At 35.3% G+C, this 22,105-nt stretch overlaps 1 protein-coding gene across 15 annotated transcripts in view; it reads left to right on the forward strand.

The window, feature by feature from the left end:
• Window positions 1–22,105, forward strand: part of GREB1L (GREB1 like retinoic acid receptor coactivator) — a 240,767-nt gene that overhangs the window by 145,751 nt on the left and 72,911 nt on the right. For 12 of the 15 annotated variants that reach the window (XM_044773554.2, XM_044773549.2, XM_044773548.2 and 9 more), the window contains one exon: window positions 21,270–21,398. The exons of the other annotated variants lie outside the window; for them this stretch is intronic. In XM_044773554.2, coding sequence (XP_044629489.1) covers window positions 21,270–21,398 — 129 coding nt within the window. The remainder of the gene's footprint in view (window positions 1–21,269; window positions 21,399–22,105) is intronic. 15 annotated transcript variants of the gene reach the window in all.

Genomic DNA, 22,105 nt, shown 5'->3' on the forward strand with positions numbered 1-22,105 from the left:
TACCATTTTACTCATTTGATATGCAAACTTTATAGCATATGTGCTTTGCCAGTGTCTACTCAACCACAATAGATTGAAAAGAAGGCTGTGTTCATTTATTTCACTATGTAGCATTCCTCTTTCAAATTTATGTGAAATTCTGATGAGCTGGTAAATCTTTCTACTTATTTTCAAGATGGAAGTGATTATTAGATATGTTAGCAACAACAGCAATGATAATAAGGCTGATTTTGTTTTGGGCACTTCTTGCTATGTGTCCACACCTCATCCTGGACTTAAAAAGTCTGACTTTTAAACTATCCAAGAGATTTAGATAAAGGCTGTGATCTAGGAGGAAAGAGCATTCTCTTTAGAATAAACGAGAGAACATCATGTCACTAGGTATTCAAGAAAGAAAAACACTGGTATTTGGCTCTTAGCCTTGACAGATTAGCCTTCATCACAATCATTATAAACCTACATATCTCTCCTAGAATTTATTTTAGTAATTTGATCAATTCTGTGATATATTTTCTGCCAGTAGACCTTGGGGCTAAGGAAATATAATTTTAAAACTGCAGTATTAAAAATGAATATTTACTTCATTTCAACAAAAACTTAGCAAGTGTCTATTGCGTTCTAAGACCATTGTCTGATGCTGTAAGGCAGGGCTCCACTCCTTGACTGTTGGCTCCAGTGATTTAAAAAACCACTCATGTAAGGGATAAGAGAACAAAAAACAGACGACCTTTCCTAAGAGGGTGAGGTGGACATATAAATAACCAGTTGTACTTGAAAATAATGAAAAGATATTGAAATATTAATAAGCAGTAATGCAGTTTTAATTATACCAGGAAATATATTTTGAAAATAAAATGTTGCTCTGAATAGAGAAAATTAAGATTCAGGCTTCAGCAAAGGCTCCCTCAGGTGCTGTGAAGAGGCAAGGCACTGATTGGCACAGTGGCCAAGTGTTATGCCAATATTCTTGTGTTTCCCTTGTGGAGGTGAAAGTGGTAATTTGAGCATGAAGTTAGCTATTAACAATTTTAAGTGCAGTCTAGAGAATTTAATAGAAGAAGGTGCCTTTAAAGTGAGGCTTTGTGTCTAAAACTTTCTTCTTGACGAATTATGTTTATAGATTCTTCAGCAATAATTTCTTTCTTCCTACGCATGTTGAAAGTAATAGAGTATAAGAATTTCATGTTGGCATTATGATGTCATTGCAAACATGAGAGTATGTAGCATCTCCTTAGCGGATAGAGATTCATCCTTCTATAGAAGATTGCCTTCTTAATCTGCAATCAATGACTGCCTGAAATCAGCATTTCTTAGCCTGAAAATTAGGTACACACATTGCATAGTATTTGAAAAGGGAATTAACTTACTATTTACACAGCTTTGTCTTATGTTTCCCTGCCAACCTCTGGATGTTCTGTTCTGGCAGGCTTGCCACTTATCCCTTGCATATTTTCTTTCAACATATTTATGTCATTGTTAATTCAAATTTTAGTCAACAATCCCAGTAAAACATTTTATCATTTGACTCAGGTTGGCTATTTGCTATCTAGCTTCATTATATACACAAACCACATACAAACACACACATACATACACCTACACACACGTACATATATTGTGTTTAATCAGGACAAGAATTAAAGAATATGATAAAAAAAACTTTGCGTAACCCAAGTTCTTGAAAGTCTCTCTTTCGTGTTTTCTTCTAAAAGTCTTACCGTTTTATCTCTTGCATTAAAGTTCATGAGCCATTTTGGGTTTGCTTCTGTGTATGGTGTGAGATGAGCATCTAAGTTCATCTTTTTGCATGTGGATATCCAGTTCTCCAGCATCACCTCTTGGACAGACTATCTTCTTATCAGTGAATTGCATTTGTCAAAAATCAATTGACTACAAATATTAGGATTTATTTCTGTAAAATTGATAAAATGGACCTCATCAAAATTCAAAACTTTTATACTTCGAAAATCAACATTAAGAAAATGAAAAGACAGGGGCCAGCCCGGTATCATCGTGGTTGAGTTCATGTGCTCTGCTTCAGTGGCCTGGGGTTCGCAGGTTCAGATCCCAGGCACGGACCTAGCACCACTTGTCAAGCCATGCTGTGGTGGTATTCCACGTAAAATAGAGGAAGATTGGCACAGATGTTAGCTCAGTGACAATCTTTCTCAAGCAAAAAGAGCAAGATTGGCAACAGATGTTAGGTCAGGGCCAATTTTCCTTACACACACACACAAAAGAAAATGAAAAGACAAGTGACAGACTGGGAAAAAATATTTGCAAAACACATATTTAAGAAAGGATTTTACATGCTTGGTTTTGGGGCCGGCCCGGTGGTGCAGCGGTTAAGTTTGCACGTTCCACTTCGACGGCCCGGAGTTCGACGGTTCACATCCTCGATGCAGACATGGCACCGCTTGGCACGCCATGTTGTGGTAGGCGTCCCACATATAAAGTAGAGGAAGATGGGCATGGATGTGAGCTCAGGGCCAGTCTTTCTCAGCAAAAAAGAAAAGGATTGGCAGCAGATGTTAGCTCAGGGCTAATCTTCCTCAGGAAAAAAAATATATATATCATCCAAAAAAAAAAAAAAGGATTTGTATTCAGAATTTACAAAGAACTTTTACAGCTGAGTAATAAGATGACAATCTCATCAAAATATGAGCAAAGGATTTGGATTAGACCTTTCTTCAAGGAATATATACAAATGGCTAATGAGCATGTGAAAAGATGCTCAACATCATTAGTCATTAGGGAAATGCAAATCAAAACCATAATGAGATACTACTTCACACCCGTTGCTAGAATGATAATCAAAAAAACAGATGACAATAATAAGAGTCTGTGGATGTGGAGAAATTGGAACCCTCATACATTGCTGGTAAGAATGTAAAATGTAGCAGCCACTTTGGAATATAGTTTGGCAGATTCTCAAAAAGTTAAACATAAACTGCAGCACAACTTAGCAATTCCACTTCTAAGTGTCTACTCAAGAGAAGTGAAGACATATGTCCTCACAAAAGCTTGTGCACAAATGTTTGCAGAAGCATTATTCATTATAGTTGAAAACTGGAAGCAACCTAAATGTCAATCAACTCGTGAATCAATAGACAAAAATGTGGTGGATCCATACAATGGCATACCATTCAGCAATATTAAGGAACAAACTACTGACACAGGCTACGTCATGGATGAACTTCAAAAACATTATGCTAAGTGAAAAAAAACAGACAAAAGAGATTATATATTATGTGATTTCATTTATATGAAATGTCCAGAAAAGGCAAATTTGTAGAGATAGGAAATAGATTAGTAGTTGTCTGGGGCGAGAGATGGGAATGGAAATTAACTGAAAATGGGCATAAGGGTTCTTATTGGGGGGATGAAAATGTTCTAAAACTGATTTATGGTGATGGTTGCACCACTTGGTAAAGTTACTAAAACTCATTGAATTGTACATTTGAAACGAGTAAATTTTACGATGTATAAAATATACCTTAATAAAGCTGTTGAAAAAATAGATTAAAAAGCTGGTCTGAGAGAAAGATGAACTCCTTTGAAATGCCACTGTTTCTCTTTCAGTTTATTACGGTCTAATTTATTGAATATCTACTGCGGGATGAGCACTGTTTCAGACCAGAGAGTTAACAGCACAGAGCTTGGAGTCGGAGTCCTGATATTTAAATACTGCTCCTGACATAGATTGGCTGAGGCTTGGGATATGCCACTCAATTGTTCTGTGCCTTAGTTTTCTCATTTGTAAAGCTGAAAATAACAACACCTGTTTTTCAATTAAGGATTAACTCAGTCTTTCTATCATACTTCTGCTTGTATGGCATTCCTCCTAATTATAATTACGTGTTAACCATCGATATTCTCTTATAGGCTAGAAGCTTTATGTTCATTTTGCCTATTGTTGTACATCCTGGTACCTGGGAAATGCCTGGAACTAAATGCTATTTGAATTCTATTTTTATTTAAATTTGAAGTTAGCATTGGGGGGATTATTAAAGTACTGGTGTGTACTATTTTTCCAAAAGAAGATGATATGCTCATCTAACATTAGGAGGAAACGTGTCTTTGTGCCCTGGCTTATAGGGCAGGTAGAGATAAGCCACCTAAGCTCTGTGGCTCTGACTTACAGGATAAGTTTAAGAAGACTCTCTCAGGCAGGGCCACTTTATGACTTTCTTAGACCCTGGGCACCTTTTGCCTCTGTGGGCCCTTTCTCCCTAGAAAAGTATTTAAGATTATATTTTGTGACTGAGTTGGTAGAAAGATGAGTATATTAATATTGTATATTAAAATACTTCCTTCAAACAAAAGTTCACTTTTTTCTTCTGATTTTAAAATAAATTGAAACATTCTCATGAGCCTCTAAAAGTGTTATGGACCTGAGGCACTGTGTCTTCTGTTCCTAATTGAGAAGTTAGCCCTGTTATTGGAGACAGAGGTATTGTCCATGAAATGAGACTTTTTTCTCTGTGGGCTACTGTAGGTTCAAAGTTATGTAAACCAGTTACTGTGTTGCTCTTGTGTATTGAAGAAGTAAGAACAATAACCAGTGAAAGGACTTTCCATATCATATATCAAGCTCATGAAGCTTTACTAATAAAGACAGGGTGGAGTTGGCACAAGAGTAGACACGGAGCAGTAGAACAGAGTAGAAAGTCCAGAAAAAGATTCACATAACATATGAGTATTTCATACTTAACAGAGGTGACTTGCAAATCAGTGGGACCTTTTCTTTCAAGGAATGGTGCTCAGAAATTGGATATCCTATGTGGAAAAAATGAAACTGGAGTCCTAGTTCACACTCTCACAAAAATCAGTTCCAGGTAGCTGGAAAATCTAAATGTGAAATGCAAAATTATCAAGCTTTTAGAAGATATTGCAGAATCTCTTACATATTGTAGATATCTTAAAAGTAGAGGCAAAAAGAGCTGATCATAAAGGAAAAGACTGATAGTTTGCTACATTAAAATTACAACTTCTAATTATTAGAAGACACCATAAAGAAAGTGAAAAAATAAGCCATAAATTGGAAGAAGATATTTATAATGTACAAAACTAACAGAGGGCTAGTATGAAGAACATATAAAGAATGGCTATGAATAAGAAAAAGACACATTAATAGGAAAAATGAGCAAAAACTTCAACAAGCATTCATGAAAGAGGAAATCGAAGTGGCCAATAAATACGTGACCATGATACAGGAAGGGGGAACTGTGCTAGAACCTCGTAGTTTCCCTAAACAGAGTAGAGGGAACTGAGAGTGTGGGGAAACCAAAAGAGCTAGAGTTCAAAAGGACTAAGTACCAGAAGGGAGAGCACTACAGAAAGGAAGAGAACCCCCGAGATGTGCAGAGGGTCCCCTCAAATGTTCAACATAATACTAATTGATGCATGCATGTGGGGAAACTACTCAAGGCTGGTAAAAAGTACTATCCAAAAGGATGAACATAAACAGTGCCCAGCGTTCATGCATGGCCAGGTACAGGGACTGTTCCAACCAGCTAGATGGGAAAACATAATTCATCAGGCATTGAATAATGTACTTAGGAGGGTCTTGTCTCAGTAAAGGAGAATACTTAGCACTAGATTGAGCACTGCTTCAGAGCTGCCTAAAAATATCAAAAAACAAAACACAAAAGAATCAAATTCTTTCAAGTAATTTAACTGCATTCTAGAACAAAGCTCAAGAGTATTTATAGAAATACAAAAATATCCAGCATCCTACAAAATAAAATTAGCAATGCCAAACATCCAATCAAAGATTACTAGGCATACAAAGAGACAAAAAACACAGCTAATATTAAGGAGACTAATCAATCAATCAGAACCAACCCAGAACTGACACAGATATTAGAATTAGCAGAGAAGGACATCAAACAGTTATAACTATATGTCGTATGTTTAAAAAGTTAAGTAGACATTGAAGATATTAAAAAAACCCAAATTGAACTTCTAGAGATGCCAACTACAATGTTTGAAATGAAAAATACACTGAATAGGATTAACAACAAATTAGTCATTGCAGAAGAAAAGATTAATAACTTGAAGACGTAGTAATAGAAACTATTCACAATGAAACACAGAAAGGAAAAAAATAAAATGAAAAGAGCATCAGTGAGCTGTGGGACAACTACAAGCAGTATCTGAAAGGATGGGGGTAGAGGAGACAAAAAATATTTGAAGAAATAGTGACTAAAAACTTGCCAAACTTGATGAAAACTATAAACTTACACATCCAAGAAGTTTGATGAACCCCAAGCACAAGAAACATGACGAAAACACCAAAGCACGTCATAGTAAAATTGCTTAAAACCAACAATAAAGAGAAAATCTTAAAAACAGCCAGAGGTGGGGCTGGCCCCGTGGCCGAGTGGTTAAGTTCTCATGATCTGCTGCAGGTGGCCCAGTGTTTCATTGGTTCAAATCCTGGGCGCGGACATGGCACTGCTCATCAAACCATGCTGAGGCAGTGTCCCACATGCCACAACTAGAAGGACCCACAATGAAGAATATACAACTATGTACCGGGGGGCTTTGGGAAGAAAAAGGAAAAAATAAAATCTTTAAAAAAAAAAAAAAACAGCCAGAGATAAAAGACATGTTATATACAGAAGAACAAAAATAAGCATGATATCATATTTCTAATGGGAAATCATATAAATAAGAAGACAGTGGAGCAACATCCCTGAAATGCTGAAAGCTAAGAACTCTCAACCTAAAATTCTATACTCAGCAAAAATATCTTTCAAAAATCAAGGTGAAATAAAGACATTTTCAGACATACAAAATATAAAAGAATTCACCACCAGCAGATTCACCTTACAAGAAATGCTAAAGGAAGTCATTCAGGTAGATGGACAATGATATCAGACAAAAGAAAATCTGAGTCTTTACAAAGGAATGAAAACCACTGGAAATGATAACTACATGGGTAAATATATGCAATTTTTTCCTATTATTTAAATCTATTTAAAAGATAATTGACTTATACAAATATAACAATATATTGTAAGGTTTATAATGTATGGAAAAGTAAAATGCATGACAATAGCATAAAGGCTAGGAGGGGCTATATGGAAGTATTCTACAGTCATCTCTCAGTATCTGCGGGGGATTGTTTCCAGGACCTCCCTCCCACCTGGATACCAAAATCCACAGATGTGAATATAAGTGCCTTATATAAAATGGTATAGTATTTGCCTATAACCTATGCACATCCTCCCATTTATTTTAAATCATCTCTAGATTACTTATAATACCTAATACAATGTAAATGCTATATAAATAGTTATTATTCTATATTGTTTAGGGAATAATGACAAGAAAAAAAATTGTGTACACGTTCAGTACAGATGCAACCATAGTAGCCCTTTCAATCTGTGATTGGTTGAATCTGCAGCTGTGGAACCTGTGGATATGGAAGACTGACTGTATTGTAAGGTTCTTGTACTATACATTGAAGTTGTACAATGTTACTTGAAGTTAGACTGTGATAAGTTAAGATATATATTATAAACCCTAAAGTAACCACTAAAAAAATCAGTTATAGTTAATAAGAAACAAAGGAGATAAAATGGAATCATAAAAAATACTTTATCCAAAAGAAGACTGAAAAGAAGAAAAAGGGGACAAAGAATAGACAGGACAAGTAAAAAGCAAATGGTAAGATGATAGACTCGGACCTAACCACATCAAGAATCTTATTAAATGTGAATGATCTGAACTCCCCAATTCAAAGGCAAAGATTATCGGATTGGATAAAAAGTAAGACCCAACTCTATGCTGCCTACCTGAAATACAATTAATCTTTAGAGACACACACAGGTTAAAGGTAAAAGTATTTTAAAAAGTACCATGCTAACAGTAGTCAAAAGAAAGCTTGTGTAGCTATATTAATATGAAGCAAAATCGATTTCAGAGCAAAGAATATTATGAGAGATTAAAAAAGTAATTTCCTAATAATAAAGCGGTCAAGTAATGAGGACAGAATAATCCTAAAGATTTGTGCACCTAATAACAGAGTTTCAAAATGCATGAGCAAAAGCTGATAGAATTATTTTAGGAAATACATAAATCCACAATTATGGCCAGATATTTCCATATGTCTCTCTCAATAATTGATAGAACAGATGGACAGAATCAGCACAAATACAGAATATTTGAAAAACACTATCAGCTAACTTGACCTAATGGACGTTAAAAGAACACTCCACCCAGCAACGGCAAAATACACATTCTCTTCAAGTTCACATAGAACCTTTACCAAGCCAAAGAAAACAGACATGTTACCTACAGAGAAACAAAAATAAGCATGATACCATGCTTATGGGCCATAAAACAAGTCAATACATTTTGAAGGATTCAGATCATACAAAGTATGTTCTTTGCCCCAAATGGAATTATATTAGAAGTCAATAACAGAAGAATCTCTGGCAAATCCCCAAATATTTTGAAACTGAATAACACTCTTCTATATAATATATGGATCAGAAGGGAAATTAATGTTTTGTGTGTGTGTGAGGAAGATTGGCCCTGACCTAACATCTGTTGCCAATCTTTTTCTTTTTGCTTGAGGAAGATTGTCACTGAGCTAACATCTGTGCCAATCTTCCTCTATTTTATGTGGGATGCCATCATAGCATGGCTTGACGAGTGAGACTAGGTCTGTGCCTGGGATCTGAACCTGCAAACCCCAGGCTGCCAAAGTGGAGTGTGTGAACTTAACCACTACACCACCGGGACAGCCTCAGAAGTTAATATTTTTAATTGAATGGAAATGAATAAACAACATATCAGAATTCGTAGGGTGTCACTAAAGCACTGTTTAGAAGGAAATTTATAGCACCAAACATATATTAGAAAAGAAGAAAGATCTTGAATCAATGAACTCAGCTTCTGCCTTAAGCAACTAGGATAAAGAAGAGAAAATTAAACAAAGTAAGCAGAAGAAAGAAAATACTAAAGATCAAAGAGGCAATCAGTGAAATAGAAAACAGAAAAACAATAGAAAGAGATTAATAAAACCAGAAACTAATTCTTTGAGAAAATCAATAAAATTGATAAACCTCTAGCCAGAATACTATGGAAAAAAAGAGAAAAGATTCAAATTACCAATATTGGAAATGAGAAAGGCAAGATCGCTAAAGATTTGAATGATATTAAAAGAATAATAAGGGAATGTTAAGAATGATTTTATGCCAATAAGTTGGCAACTTAGATGAAATCAACAAATTCCTTGAAAGGTACAAATTACAAAGCTTACACAAGAAGAAATAGATACCCTGAATAACCTTTTATGTATTTAATACGTTGAAACTGTCATTAAAAATCTCAGGGAAAACTCCAGGCCCAGATGGCTTCACTGGTAGATTCCAGCAAACATCTAAGGAAGAAGTAATACTAATTCTACACAAACTCTTCCAAAAATTGAAGAGAATGGACTCCTTCCTCATTTATTCTGTGAGACTACCATTACCTTGATACCGAAATCAAAGACATTATAAGAAAAGTTCAAACCAGTATCCCTCATGGAATTAATAATAACATTTTAGCATATTGAATTCAATAATATGTTGAAAAAAAGTATGTCATGATCAAGTGGGGTCTATCACAGGAATACATGGTTGTTTTAACATGTGAATATCGATCAATGTTATTTACTTTAAAAAAGTAAAGCCATATAATTATGTCAATTGATGCAGAAAACGTTGACAAAATCCGATATTTATTCCTGATAAAAGCTCTTATCAAACTAGTAAAAGAAGAGAACTTCCTTAATCTGATAATGGGGATCTACCAAAAACCCACAGCTAGCATACTGAGTGATGAAAAACTGAATGCTTTCTGCCTAAGATCAGAAACAAGACAGGCATGTCTGCCCTTGCCATTTCTATTCAGGGCTGTACAGGTTCTAGCCAGTGCAATCAGGCAGGTAAAAGAAATAAAGAGGCATCCAGATTGGAAAGGAAGAAGTAAAACTGTCCTTATTCACAGACCACATGATTATCTATGTAGAAAATCCAATGAAATCTTAAAAAACACTACCAGAACTAATAAACTATTGACTTTAGCAACATTGCAGGATACAAAAGCAATATACATATGTCAATTGGATTTCTATGTGCCAGCAATGAACTATCAGAAATTTAAAATTTAAAAATTATAATACCATTTATAATAGCATAAAAATATGAAATATTCAGGAATAAATCTGACAAAAGGTGTTAAAAACAACTGTACCCTGAAAACTAGAAAGCAATGCTCAGAGAAAATAAAGAAGGCCCAGATAAATTAGAGAGATATCTCTTGTTCATGGGTTGGAAGACGATTATTGTTAAGATCTCAGTTCTCTCCCAATTGACCTGTAGGTTCAACACAATCCAAACCAAAATCCCAGAGGCTCTTTTTTTGGTAGACATTAATAAGCTATTTCTAAAATTCTATGGAAATAGAATAAAATAGCCAAAATAACTCTGAAAAAGAAAAAAAGAAGTTAGAAGGCTAACATTACCTGATTCCAAGAATTATTATAAAGCTACAATAATCAAAACAGCATTGTACTGGTATAAAGATATATGAATAGATCAGTGGAACAGAACAGAAAGTCTAGAAATAAATTCACACATGTATGGACAACTGACTTTTTAACAAAGGCACAGAGACATTACAGTGAAGAAAGGATAACATTTTCAACAAATGGTGCTGGAACAATTGAATATCCATATGCAAAAACATGAAGTTCAATCCATATGTCACACCACATAAAAAATTACTCAAATGGGCCGTAGACCTAAGTGTAAAACTTGAAACTATAAAACTTGTAAAAGAAAACATGGGAAAAAAAATCTGTGACCTGGGTTAGGCAAATATTTCTTAGATATAACTCCAAAAGCACAATTCATAAAAGAACAAACTGAACTTCATTAAAATTAAAAACTTCTGCTCCTCAAAAGACACTATTAAGAGAATGAAAAGATAGCCACAGCCTAAGCGAAAATCTTTGCAAAGCATACACAGGGATTGTATCAAGAAGAGAGACATTTAGAAACTCAATAATAAGAAAATAAACAATCCAGTTTTTAAAATGGCAGAAAGAGTATGGATGGCAATTAAGCCCATGAAAAGATGATTAACACCATTAGTCCTTAGGGAAATGCAAATTAAAACAACAATGAGATATCACTACACACTTAGTAGAATGGCTAAAATTAAACGACTGACTATCCAAGCAATGGCAAGGATTTGAAGGAATTGGAACTCTGATAGACTCCTGAGAACATAAAATAGTAAAACTAGTTTGGGAAACAGTTTGGCAGTTTCTTGAAAAGTTAAACATACACCTACCATATGGTCTAGCCATTCCATTCCGAGATATTTACCCAAGAGAAAAGGAATATATGTTCATACAAACGTGCAAATGTTTGTAGCAGCTTTATTTGTAATAGCCCAAAACTGGAAACAACCCAAATGTCCATCCAGGTGAATGTTTGTCCAGGTGAATGGATAAACAAATTGTTGTATGTCCATACAATGTAATATGACTCAATAAACAGTAATGAACTATTGACACTCATAACAACATGGATGAATCTCAAAATAATTATGGCAAGTGAAAGAAGCCAGACAAAAGAAAAGGTAATCCTGTATGATTCTGTTTATATAAAACTCTAGAAAATGCAAACTAATCTATAGTGACAGAAAGCAGATCAGTTGATTGCTTGGAGATGAGGGAACAAGGGAGACACAGGAGGGAGGGATGACAAGGGAGCATGAGGAGAGTTGAGAGTAATGAATATGTCATTATTTTGACTGTGGTGATGGTTTCACAAGTATATACATATGTCAAAATTTATCAAAGTGTATACTTTGAGTATGTGCCACTTATTGTCATTTATAGCTCAATAAAGTTGTTTAAAAAGTCAATAGCTTAAGAACAGGTTAGGAAGATATCTGATTTCATGTTAATTTTAGGGGGAAAATATAGTCATGTTTTCATTAAATGCTAATTCAATCGAGTCAACAGTAAAACATGGCTGACATTAACTAATGCAGAGCAAGAGTGCATTAATAGAAATATGGTGTCTTATTGGAAGGACATTGTCCTAACTGCAGTCTGATTGTGAAAATAGGTCTAGTGTACTTCACTGGGGAAAGGAGCCAGTTTTGTAGTCTACATTTTATGTAGGTGTCAAGGGCAAAAAGAGAGCTCGTAAAGATTTAAGCTCCTGATCATCTGGAAAACCCTTAACAAGATTTAGCAAAACAAATATTTATTGACTGTCTACTGTGTTCCAGGCACTGTGCTAAACATGTTAATTGTGACTGTGAGGTAGGTTTTAGTACCATTTTTCAGATCATGAAACTGAATCTCGGAAAGGGTTAGCATTTGGCAAAAAAAGAGCTAGTAAATGGCAAAATCAGAATTCAAACTCTTTTTACTTACTACTCAAATGACTCCCATTTTTTAGAAAGTTTATTTTTCCTCCCAGGGATTTTGGGCTAACAGAGAGTTACTGAACCATTGCATAAAGACGATAAGGAGATTGTTTTGGCTTTTTTTAAAAAATTTTATTTCTTTAGCCACGATGTGACAGACATTGTGCCAGGAGCTGGGAATGTCCTCAGGGAGCTCATGACCTAGTGGGAGAGACAAGAAGTTACAAACTACTACAACATAGGGAGCAGAGCTGTGACTTGCTCAAGGAACCTTTCAATTCTGTAAACCCTCGAGCGCATACAGGTTCCTGTTTTAAATGAAATCACCAGTAGGGAGAATCAGGCCTTGGTGAGATACAGATGCTGGGCGATCAGCTGCATACTCACTATCAGAGCACCAGATTCTGCACAACAGCCCACAGTTCAAAGTCATGTCTGAGCAAGATCACAGGCTATCACATTTTGGACATGTGGGGCTGCTCCCAAATAACCAAAACCACTAGTGTTAAGTGCTAAATATGCCATGCTACCGTCCATGATAAATTCAAGAATAGAAGCATGTACAAGGCAGTAAATATTAGGGCATAACATAATAGGATTTACATTTTGGAAAGTTCACTCTGACCTTATCTAATGCTTATCTGTGCTTTCTGATTATTATATAATTGATATGTTCTGAAATGTATATGTTAATGAAGTAAAATAGGACAAACAATATAAATGAAATAAATTTTCAAAAATTAAAAATGAAACCATGGAGTCTGATCAGATTGTCTTGAGATAAGCAAAAGGGTTGGAGAACACTGATTCTTTAGTAGACAAAGGAAAACTTACACAAGGACAGTGCTTGTCTTGTGCACCATTTTACCCATAGATCCTAGCAAGGTTCTTGACACATGGTAAGTGGTCGATAAATAATTGTTGAATAAATAAATAAATGCAGCAGTGGGATCCAGTATGATAGGAACTGAAAGGTCTCCTGGATTTGGGAGTTAGATCATTGACAACTTTGCAAAAGCAGTTTATTGGAATGGAATTAGTCTTTAAAATCACTAGGTACAATTTAATGCTGAAGTAAACACTCACTTCGTATATTTAAGAAGTACTTCTGATGCCAGTTGTCAGTCTATGCAGAACTATTTTATATCTTTATTTTTTAAAAATTCATTAATTCCACTGTTCTGAAACATTTACATTTTTAAAAATATACATGTGCATGTGTGTATACCTAGGTATATAATATATTCACATATATACAGTGAAAAGTTCCTCTTCCATCCCAACTCTCATGTACATCCCCCCACCAAACAGTTAACCACTGTTATTAGTTGCTTTCTAGATTTTCTTTATATCTATTCAAGTAAGCACAAATATACATTCTTATTTTTAGACCTTTGTTACTCCAAAGGCAGCATTTTGTCCATACTGTCCTGCACCTTACTTTTTAATATTCCTGTTTCTTGAGATCTTTCCAAATCCATAGAGATCTTTCTCATTATATTTTTTGCTGCTACATAGTGCTATACTATCTGGATGTGTCATAATTTATTTACCCTGTCCCCTATTGATGGGCATTGATATTGTTTCCAAATGATGCAGCAATGAATCACTTCAACATATGCCATTTCTCACAACGTTTTTTCTTTTGTATGCTTGTACATAGCTGCCCAGGAATTGCTGGGTCAAATGTCCTCATTTGTAATTTCCATAGATGATGTCAAATTACTCTCCAAAGAGGGAGTACTAGTGCATGTGTGGTGGTGTCTATTTCCACAGAGGCTCACTGACAAAGTTTATTACTGAACTTTTGGATTTTTGTCAATCTGATGGGTGAAAAATAATACCTGACTGTGTTTTTAATTTCAATTTCCCTTATCATTGACATTGAGCATCTTTGTATTTGTTTAGAAGCTATTTGCACTTTTTTCTATGAATCCTAAGTTTATGTCCTTTATTTTTTTAATTATTGAGTTGTTTTTTGTCATAGTTTGGGTTTTGCTAGAGTCAGACCCTAAAGAAAGGACTTGGGTGCAAGTAATTTTGGGGGGAAGTGATCTCTGTAAGCAGGAGTAAGCCAACATGTGTGTGTTCTCTGTGTAGCTGCAGGAAACCAAGAGGGCCTGAGTCTACCAGGCCCTCTGAGAAGCATGCAGAAGGCCTCCCAGAATTATCTCTTCAAAGAATGGAAGGCTGGGACATTTATTCTCATGTCACCCATTAGTTGAGGGCTGCCCCAGAAGTGTTATACTCTCTCACACTTCTGGCCCACACACAGGACTGAGAGCTTGCTGGCCTTGGAGAAGGCCGTGAGACAAAAAACTAAAAGAAGCTAGATGTGAGTTTGACGTTAAGATGCTGTCTCCGGGAATCTATATTCACACAAAACTGTCCACCATAGCTTCTGCAGAAATCAAAGATGGGCCAAAGGGATGTGATGTGGGGCAACGAAGTGTCTACAACAGTAGTCTTTTTTCTTACTGACTTCTGCTGACAGGAACACATAGTGTAATTGTCTGTGAGTTATAAATATTTTCCCTAGTTCATACTTTTGCTTATAGTGTTTTAAGAAATAACAGCTCTATTGAGCTACCTTTCCTATACCATACAATTCACCTGTTAAAAGTGTACAATTAATGGTTTTTAGTGTATTCACCAAATTGTGCAACCGTCACCACAATAAATTTCAGAACATTTTCATCACTCCAAGAGAAACCCTGTACCCATTAGCAGTCACTCCCCATTTCACCCCTCTCCCCAGCCCCTGGCAACCACAAATCTGCTATTTCTGTGGATTTGTCTATTCTGGACATTTCATATAAATGGAATCATACAATGTATGGTCTTTTGTAACTGGCTGCTTTCATTTGGCATAATGTTTCCAGAGTTCATCCATGTTGTAGCATGTATCAGTACTTCATTCCTCTGTACTACCGAATAATATCCCATCTTACGGATATACTGCATTTTATTTATCCACTTATCAGTTGATGGACATTTGGGTTGTTTCCACTTTGGGACTGTTATGAATAATGGATATCTGTGTACAGATTATTGTGTGGACGTATGTTTTCTCTTCTTTCTCATTTCGTACCAAGAACTGGAATTGCTGGGTCATATGGTAAATCTATGTATAACCTTTTGAGGAACTGTTTTCCAAAGTGGCTGCACCATTTTACATTCCCACCAGCAATGTGTGAGAGTTCCGGTTTCTCCATATCCTCACCAACAATTGCTACTGTCTCTCTTTTTTATTTTAGCCATCCTAGTATGTGTGAAATAGTATTTCGTTGTGGTTTTGATTTGCCTTTCTCCAATGGTTAATGATGTTAAGCATTTTCTTTCACGTGCTCATTGTCCATTTGTATATCTTCTTTGGGGAAATATCTATACAAATCATCTGCCCATTTTTCAGTTGGGTTATCTGTCTATGTTTTATTGAGTTGTAAGGGTTGTTTATACATTCTTGGTACAAGTCCATTATCAGATATATTATTTGCAAATATTTCTCCCACTCTCGGGGTTGTTTTTTCAGTCTCTTGATGGTGTCCTTTGAAGCACTTAAGTATTTTTATTTTGATGATGTCCAGTTCATCTATTTTTTCCTTTTGTGGCTTGTGTTTTTGGTGTCACATCTAAGAAAACATTGCCTAACCCAAGGCCATGGAGATTTACTCCTGTGTTTTCTTCTAAGATTGTTATAGTTTTAGCTCTTACATTTAGATCTATAGTCCATTTTTGGTTAATTTTTGTAGGTGGTGTGAGGAAGAAGTCCATCTTCATTCTTTTGCATGTGGATATTGAGTCGTCCCATAACCATTTGTTGAAAAGACTAGTTTTTTACCCATTGAATTTTCTTTGCGCTCTTGTCATAATTCAATTGCCCATAAAATGTAAGGGTTTGTTTCTGGACTCGGTGCTATTCTGTTGACCTGTATGTCTATCCTTATGCCAAAGCCACACTGCTTGATTATCATAGCTTTATATGAAGTTCTCAAATGTGGAAGTGTAAATCCTCCAGCTTTGTTTATTTTTTTTCCCAAGATTATTTTGGTTATTCTGGGTCCCTTGCATTTCTATATGAATTTTAGGATTACCTTGTCAATTTCTGCAAAAAAAACCAGCTGGAATTTTGATAGGGGTTGCACTAAATCTTTAGAACAATTTGAGGAGTATAGCCATCTCAACAATATCAAGTCTGATCTATGAGCATGGGATGTTTCCCCATTTATTTAGATCTTTTTAAATTCCTTTTAACAATGTTTTGTAGTTTTCATAGTATGTTATGCACTTCTCTTATTAAATTTATTCCTAAGTGTTTATTCTATCTGATGCTATTGTAAATGGAAATTTTTCCTTAATTTTATTTTTCTATGTTCATTACAAGTGCATAGAAATACAATTGAGTTTTGTGTATTAATCTGGTATCCTGCCACCTTGGTGAACTCATTTATTTATTTATTTATTTTTGGTGAGGAAGATTGGCCATGATATCTGTTGCCAATTTTCTTCTTTTTGCTTGAGAAAGATTTTCCCTGAGCTAACATCCATGCCAATCTTCCTCCATTTTGTATGTGGGACACTGCTACAGAATGGCTTGATGAGCGGTGGGTAGGTCCACACCTGGGATCCCAACCTGTGAACCCCGGGCCACTGAAGCCGAGTGCTTGAACTTAACCACTACGCCACTGGGCAAGCCCCTAACGTTTACTAACTCTCATAGTTTTGTAGTGTATTCCTTAGGATTTCCTTTTTGTTCATTTCATTTGAGTCATCTAATTTGATGTCTATATGAGTTTGCTAGGGCTGCTCTAACCAAATACCATAGACTAAGTGGCTTAAACAGCAGAAATTAATTTTCTCACAGTTCTGAAGGCTGCAAGTCCAAGATCAAAGTGCAGTAGAGTTGGTTTTCCCTGAGTCCTTCTTCCCTGGGTTGCAGATAGCAGCCTTCTTTATACCCTCACATGGCCTTTCCTCTCTGCATGTGCATCCCTAGTGTCTCTTTCTCTTCTTATATGGAAATCAGTCATATGAAATTAAGGCCCCACCCTTATGACCCCATTTAACCTTAATTACCTCTTTAAAGATCCTATCTCCAAATACTGTCACATTTCTAAGGTACTAGGTTTTAGGGCTTCAACATATGAATTTTGTGTGGGAGGGGGGACACACAATTCAGTCCATAGCAGGGATACAGTTGTTCATAATATTCCTTTATAATTCTTTTGATTTCTGTAAGGTTGATAGTGATGCCCTCTTTTTCATTTTTGAATTAGTAATTTGCATCTTTTCTCTTTTTTTCTTGGTCAATCTAGATAACAGTTTGTCAATTTTGTTGATTTACTCAAAGAACAAGCTTTTGGTTTGTTGATTTTTCACTATTGTTTCTCTATTCCCTACTTCATTCATTTCTGTTTTAGTTTTTATTATTTCCTTTCTTCTTACTTTGGGTTTAGTGTGCTTTTTTTTTTTTCTACTTTCTTAAGGTGGAAGGTTAGGTAATTTATTTGAGATCTTTCTTCTTTTTTAATATAGATATTTACAGCCATAAATTTCTCTCTAAGCACTTCTTTAATGGCATCTCATAAGTTTTCATATGTTGATTTTCATTTTTATTTGTCTTAAAGTGATATCTAATTTCCCTTGTGATTTCTTCTTTGATCCATTGCTTATTTAGGAGTGTGTTGTTTCATTTCCACAGATTTGTGGATTTCTCAGATTTCTTCTGTTATTGGTTGTTATTTGATTCCACTAAGGTCAGAGAATGTATTTTGCATGATTTCAATTCTTTAAGTTTATTGAAGCTTGTCTTATCACCTATCCTGGAAAATGTTCCCTGTGCACTTGAAAAGAATGTATATTCTGCTTTCATTGGGGAATGTTCTATTGATATCAAGTAGGTCTAGTTTGTTTATAGTGTTGTTCATGTCTTCTGTTTCTCTGTTGATCATCTCACTAGTTATTCTATCCATTATTGAAAGCAGAGCATTGAAGCTTCCAACAATTATTGTTGAATTGCATATTTCTCCCTTCAATTTTGTTCTTGCTTCATTAATTTGGGGCTCTGTTGCTAGGTGCATATATGTTTATAATTGTTATGTTTTCCTGGTGGATCAACCCTTTTATCATTAAAAAATGTCGTCCTTTATCTCTAGCAATAGTTTTTGTCTTAAAGTCTATTTTTTATGATGTTAGTATGGCCATTTCACCTCTCTTCTGGGTATGGTTTGCATGGTTATAGTGTGTTTTGCCATACAGAATTTTTAAATTTTTATGTAACTGAATATATCAGTCTTTTTTTATGGCTTCCACATTTTGAACAATAGTTTGATCTTTTCCATTTCAAGGTGATAATTAACTCTCCCATGGTTTCTTCTATTATTTCTATAACTTTAGTTTTTATGTTTATATTTTTTATCCATTTGATTTTATTTTATACTTGGTGTAAGATATGGGTCCAGCTTAATTTTTTTCTTATACATCCAATTGCCTCAACACACTTTATTAAATAGTTCATCTTCATTGCTGCTTTGAACTGCTACCTTTATCTTATACTAAGTTCTCATGTGTATTTGCATTTACTTCTTACTGTCTTTTTTGTTCCATTGTTCTGTTTTTCTACTAATACACCAAGACCATAGTATTTTGTTGACTGAGGTTTTGTAATGTCTTATATCATCAGGCTAGCCTCCCCTCATTTCTCTTATTTTTCAGAATGTTTCCAGCTATTCTTGTGTGTTTATTTTTTTCCTATCAACATTACATCAATTTGCCTACTTAAAACATTCAAATAATTCTAATAGTAGTTCTAATAATATCTACACCTGTTGATATTTTCCTAGGATCATATTAAATTTATAAATTAACTTAGATTGGCATTTTTTTGGCAAGAAATATTCCTAGTCAGAAACGTGGCATGTCTTGACATTTGTTCAGATCTATTTTCATGATTTTCAGAAGTATTTTTTTAATTTTTAAAAATCTTTAATATGAAAATTTTAAATACATATAAAAAGAAAGAGAATATAATGTAATAAACCACTACCATGGACCTATCACCCAACCTCAGTAATTATGAACACAGGGCTAATATTTAGTCTTACCACTTCTCTCTTTCCCTCCTTCAATATTTTAAAACAAATCCCAAACATTATATTAAAGAAATATTGTAAAGTTTTCTTGATATAGGTGTGTACATTTCTTATTAAGGTTATTCCTAGGCATCTGATCTAGCTAATGGTTGTTGTTCATATTTATGAAAATTTATTTCTGTACATTAATTTTGTACCCTTTCATTATTTTAAAAATATTGGTCTGTGCTGTTGGAATTCATTGATTTGAAAAAATAAGGCGAACCACAACCCTTCATAATTCATCAACCACATTTCATCTATATGTTTAGCTGAACTGTTAGAAATATGCTAAAACTGTAGGTATAAATTAGAGTAGTAAGCTATTAGTCTTGTTCCAAATCATATGCTTGTGGCCTGAAACATAGCTTACCTGGGACTCCTATCCTATAAGGCTGTCTTTTAAAACCTGAAAAACTTGGGCTGACTTCAGTGTCCTGCAACTTTATAATGTTGTATGTGCACTTGCCAGCTTCTCTTCTTCCTGTAGACCTTAAAATCACTCCCTGGTGGTAAACCAGGCCCCCATAAAGGCACATTAACCCTTCTAAGCTAGTAGGGGACCATTTTAGTCTTTTGAGTTCTTATGAGTAGCACTGATCAGATGTATCAGGAATCAAGTTGTAGTATGAATGCTAATTTTTTAAATAATTTTTCATGTGGCACCATCAGTGTCCTGCTCTTTAGAGCACTTTGTTTTTCAAATTGTCAGAGAGTTTTAACAGTCCCTTTGGAGTTTTTGGGGGGTTTTTTAAATTTTTAATTTTTTCCTTTTTCTCCTAAAGCCCCCCAGTACATAGTTGTGTACTTTTAGTTGTGGGTCCTTCCAGTTGTGGCATGTGGGATGCCGCCTCAGCATGGCCTGATGAGTGGTGCCATGTCTGCGCCCAGGATTCAAACCGGCGAAACCCTGGGCCAGCAGAGCAGAGCGTGCGAACTTCACTGCTTGGCCACGGGGCCGTCCCCTAACAGTCCCTTTGGATGCTTTCCTGTGTTAATTGATTAAGCTCTTCTCTTGGAGTAGAGTCAGGGATTTAGAGTCTATACGCATTTTCAAAAACTCTAGTTGGCTTGAGTCTTTATCCCCTTAGCCTGGGTCTGAAATGACCTGTAGTTTTTCCGGACTCAATTATTTTCTGAATCCAAATAGGGACTTTCTTTTGGATGTACCTGGTATTACATAGGTAAATTAATTCTAGTTTATTCAGAAAATTAAAGCAACTTTCCTTCAGAGAAAAGTGCTTTCTCCTAGATCACAGTGACTTAGTTTGTACGATACTTTTTAAATGACAAACCAATCTGGATAAAGATAAATATATCTTGTTAAAATATGGCTTTGAGGGGAACTGTGGAGACAGTTTTAATATGGTGCGTAATGATACCCTTGATGCCAGGTCATCTGACTATCACCAAGTTAAGTGACTGCTACTTCATTGAGTTCTTATAGGGATTAAGTGAATTAATATGTTTAAAGTGCTTAAAATAGCACCCAGCACATGAAACTTATAGTGAGTGATTGTTAAATACATAAAAGAAAATAAAACCTGAATACAAAGAAACTGAGTTTCCTGAACAAGGAAAAAACTGAAATTCTACAATCTACTTTTTCTCACCTCACTCTTGTTGAATTAATGTCCTTCCTACATATATAAATAGTTGCTAATTTGAACAACCTCTTTCATTTTAAAGATTCACCGATTCTCAGTCCAGCTAATTCTGCGATCAATTTAAGTGGAGCTCAGGACCTGACCCGGAATAAGAATGTTGTGAAGCCACTGGCTTTATCTTTGCAGGTTGTAGGGAAGACTTTTGCTGCAGGTGATGTTTTCCTCACTTATCTTTCTTTGGTAAATACATAGTCTATAGAAGATTTGTGTGAAATTTAAGTGATAAGTTGGCAGAAGAAAAGAAAAGCTGCTTCTTCGCCAATTGAAGACAGAAGTGGGGCTTTTATAATAATGTATTATTATATAAAGCTTTGTTTTCCCTATGTTCCAACCAGAAGAGTCAAAGAATGTCATTTGGCACACACAGGAGACAGCACGTTGAGTCCATTCAACAAACATTTTTTGGATACCTGTTACGATGAGGAACTGGGGAAGCAAAGACAAATATGGCTCAACCCCTGACCTCTAATGTACTTGTAACCTAGTAGAGGAGATAGACCTGTAAGAAGATATTTTCAGTGTACTACAGTAAATACAGCCATATGACTAATATGACTAACAAGAATGAGTTCTTGGAGGAGCTTGGTCTTGAACTGTGAGGACATATTCATCATACAAAGGAGTGGGGGAAGATATTTCAAATTGAAAGAAAAGCAGGGGCTAAGCTTGAAAGGAAAAGGGAAGGAAAGAAGGAGTGTGATATGTGCAGGAACTTCCAGCAGTTTGGACTCGTTAGAACCATACAAGGTAAAACTCAGGGAGTGGCAGAAGGGGAGCAAGTGTTGGACAAGGGAAATGTCATGGGAGACCAGGCTAAGAAGCATGGATTTTACTCTATAACCTGTGGAACAGAGGAGT

Source organism: Equus asinus, chromosome 7, assembly GCF_041296235.1.
Source record: "Equus asinus isolate D_3611 breed Donkey chromosome 7, EquAss-T2T_v2, whole genome shotgun sequence".
Lineage (NCBI taxonomy): Eukaryota > Metazoa > Chordata > Mammalia > Perissodactyla > Equidae > Equus > Equus asinus.